The 3493-nt window shown below is 48.5% G+C and overlaps 1 protein-coding gene across 1 annotated transcript; it reads left to right on the forward strand.

The window, feature by feature from the left end:
• Window positions 1-990: 990 nt before the first annotated feature.
• On the forward strand, window positions 991-2405 carry LOC106531183 (transcriptional regulator Myc-B; the record flags this gene model as incomplete). The annotated part of the gene is given in 2 exon segments (XM_014026964.1): window positions 991-1599; window positions 1740-2405. Coding segments are annotated over 2 exon segments (1053 nt in total). The 3' UTR covers window positions 2192-2405.
• Window positions 2406-3493: the final 1088 nt, after the last annotated feature.

Below are 3493 nucleotides of genomic sequence, written 5' to 3' on the forward strand. Positions count from 1 at the left end.
TCAGGATTAACTCTGGATTATTTCAGGATTAACTCTGGATTAGCTCAGGATTAACTCTGGATTAGTTCAGGATTAACTCTGGATTATTTCAAGATTAACTCTGGATTAGGTCAGGATTAACTCTGGATTATTTCAGGATTAAATCTGGATTAGGTCAGGATTAACTCTAGATTAAGTCAGGATTAACTCTGGATTATTTCAGGATTAACTCTGGATTAGTTCAGGATTAACTCTGGATTATTTCAAGATTAACTCTGGATTAGGTCAGGATTAACTCTGGATTATTTCAGGATTAAATCTGGATTAGGTCAGGATTAACTCTAGATTAAGTCAGGATTAACTCAGGATTAGCTCAGGATTAACTCTGGATTAGCTCAGGATTAACTCTGGATTAGTTCAGGATTAACTCTGGGTTATTTCAGGATTAATGCTGGATTATTTCAGGATTAACTCTGGATTAGCTCAGGATTAACTCTGGATTAACGCTGGTTTATTTCAGGATTAATGCTGGATTATTTCAGGATTAACTCTGGATTAGGTCAGGATTACATCTGGATTAGGTCAAGATTTTCTCTGGATTAGGTCAGGATTAACTCTGGATTAGCTCAGGATTAATTCTGGATTAGCTCAGGATTAACTCTGGATTATTTCAAGATTAACTCTGGATTAGGTCAGGATTAACTCTGGATATTTCAGGATTAACTCTGGATTATTTCAGGATTAACTCTGGATTATTTCAGGATTAACTCTGGGTTATTTCAGGATTAATGCTGGATTATTTCAGGATTAACTCTGGATTATTTCAAGATTAACTCTGGATTATGCCAGGATTAACTCTGGATTAGCTCAAGATTAACTCTGGATTATGCCAGGATTAACTCTGGATTAGGTCAGGATTAGCTGGATTAGCTCAGGATTATTTCAGGATTAACTCTGGATTAAGTCAGGTTTAACTGTGGTTCAGGATTAAGTCGTGTCCTGCTGGTCCTCAGGTGGTCATGATGGCGCTGGTGTTCCCCGTGTCCGGCTCAGATTACGACTTTGATGCAGTCCAGCCCTACTTCCTGTCCGGCGAGGAGGAGGAGGAGTTCTACCCGCCTCCACGCAGCCAGCTCCTCCCAGGTCCAGGTGAGGACATCTGGAAGAAGTTTGAGCTCCTGCCGACGCCCCCTTTGTCCCCCAGCCGGACCCCGCCTCAGTCTGAGACCTCGCTGTCCTCCGCGGACCACCTGGAGGCGGTTTGGGACCTCCTGGATGAAGACCGTAGCTCCTCCTCCTCGTTCCTGCAGTCCTTCATCATCCAGGACTGCATGTGGAGCAGCAGCTTCGCCGCCGCCACCAAACTGGAGCAGATGGTGTCAGAGAGGCTGGCGAGTCTCCAGACCCACCGGGACTCCAGCGGGGTCTCGGACCTGGTCCCTGGTCCTCAGGTGAACACAGAGTACCTGCAGGACCTCCACGCGGCGGCGGTGGCCTGCGTCGACCCGTCTGCTGTGTTCCCGTACGTCACGCCGGCAGAGAGACCGGGACAGGAYGACGAGACGATGGAGGCGGAGTCAGAGCTGTCTGTGACGTCCCCGCCCCTCAGCAGTGACTCAGGTGGGAGTCGGGCTTTTATTTTGAAAAGCTCATTAACTCTTCTCACATGACTTTAATCTCGTGTTACAACGTCTAAATGTTTTAATCCAGATTATTTGTTGGTCAGGATTAAAAGTTTTCTGCTGATTGTTTTTTATCAGAAGAGGAGGAGATTGACGTGGTGACGGTGGACAGGCGGGGGACGTCCCGGCGGTCCGACGCCTCGCCTCTGATACTCAAACGAGCTCACATCAGCGTCCACCAGCACAACTATGCCGCCCCGCGGCCTGCTGGGAAGCGGCTGAAGGCGGAGCTCCCGGCGAGGCGCTGCTGGAGCCCGCAGTCGGACGGCGAGGACGAGGACAAGCGGCGGACCCACAACGTCCTGGAGAGGCAGCGGCGGGACGAGCTGAGGAGGAGCTTCCTGTCTCTGAGGGACCAGGTCCCCRCCGTGGCCCACAACCTGAAGGCAGCCAAGGTGGTCATCCTGAGGGAGGCGGCGGCCTTCGTCACGCAGGTCAGAGAGGAGGAGGAGAGGCTGCTGACGATGAAGGACACGCTGACGAAGAGGAGCAGAGAGCTGAGACGAAGGCTGGAGCAGCTCAGGACTTGATGCTAACCGTTAGCTTTTATTTATTTGTTTATTTATTTGTTTACACGTTTTATTTATAAGAATGATGTCAGAATCTGAACAACCGTCTGGTTTCTCTCAGTCAAAACTTCTGGTGTTTCAGTTTCTTTTGAAATTATTTATTTTAGTTTTATTAAAAGAATCTTCAGAGGAAGTAGCTGCAAACCTGTCAAAATAAAAGCCCCTCCTGATGTTACCGAGTTTGTTTTCTCCCTCCTGACAGCTCATCTCTTCCCGACTTATCGGGTCGGTTCTGATTCACTCCAGAGGAATTTCCTGTGAAAGTTCTGGGATTCCTTTGGGACGTTGAGCAAACGGAACCTCCTCAGACTGGTCCGTGTTCTGATTGAACGGATCCAAACCGGGCCTGGGACCTTTGCACACGTGGTCCGGGAGTGTTGGACCYGACCCAGAATCCTGAGGAAAGAACTGGGTCAAAGTTCAGCTCCAACAGGGAGTAAAAAAAATCTGCTTTTTACTGAAGTTTTAAAGTTTTCTGTTTCAAACAGGAAACGCCCACATTTCCTGTCAAAATAAGAGCTTAAGATACAWAAATCTGGGTTTTCAGAATAAAACAAACCTGTTGGGTCTGAACCTCTCAGTAAAACAAGAAGCAGCTGCTGAGTCAGAACTACAGTCCAGACTGCTGAGTCATGCTCAGAGCAGCTGGACCGGGTCAGTCCACGATGAGTCAGCAGTTTCCTGTTCCTGTCTCCATCAGAACCTTGGTCCAGATTCCTGAAAACCCTGATTTGACCCTTTGTGTCCAACGGGTCTTTATCATTTATGGACCTGATCGTCTTTAACGGGTCTGTAGGTCCAGGTCCACCGGCAGGTCTTTAGACCCTCTGTAGGTCCAGGTCCACCGGCAGGTCTTTAGACCCTCTGTAGATCCAGGTCCACCTGCAGGTCTTTAGACCCTCTGTAGATCCAGGTCCACCTGCAGGTCTTTAGGCCCTCTGTAGGTCCAGATCCACCTGCAGATCTTCAGTCCCACTGTAGGTCTTCAGTCCCTCTGTAGGTCCAGGTCCACCTGTAGGTCTTCAGGCCCTCTGTAGGTCCAGGTCCACCAGCAGGGTCCGGGGGTCTGGGTTTTGTCTCCTGGACCTAATACCTCTGAGACCTGAGCTCAGAGAGATCAGGAGGAACTTTTAGTTGCGTATTTCTTCAGATTATTTTGTTCTGCGGGATTAAATCTGTTAATCTGGGTTCAGATTAAATGTTGRACTAAAGGACAAACTGCTCCAGGTTCTGGTTCCACATAAAGTCCTGATCCAAACCTCC

This window comes from Austrofundulus limnaeus, unplaced genomic scaffold (assembly GCF_001266775.1).
Source record: "Austrofundulus limnaeus strain Quisiro unplaced genomic scaffold, Austrofundulus_limnaeus-1.0 Scaffold603, whole genome shotgun sequence".
NCBI lineage: Eukaryota > Metazoa > Chordata > Actinopteri > Cyprinodontiformes > Rivulidae > Austrofundulus > Austrofundulus limnaeus.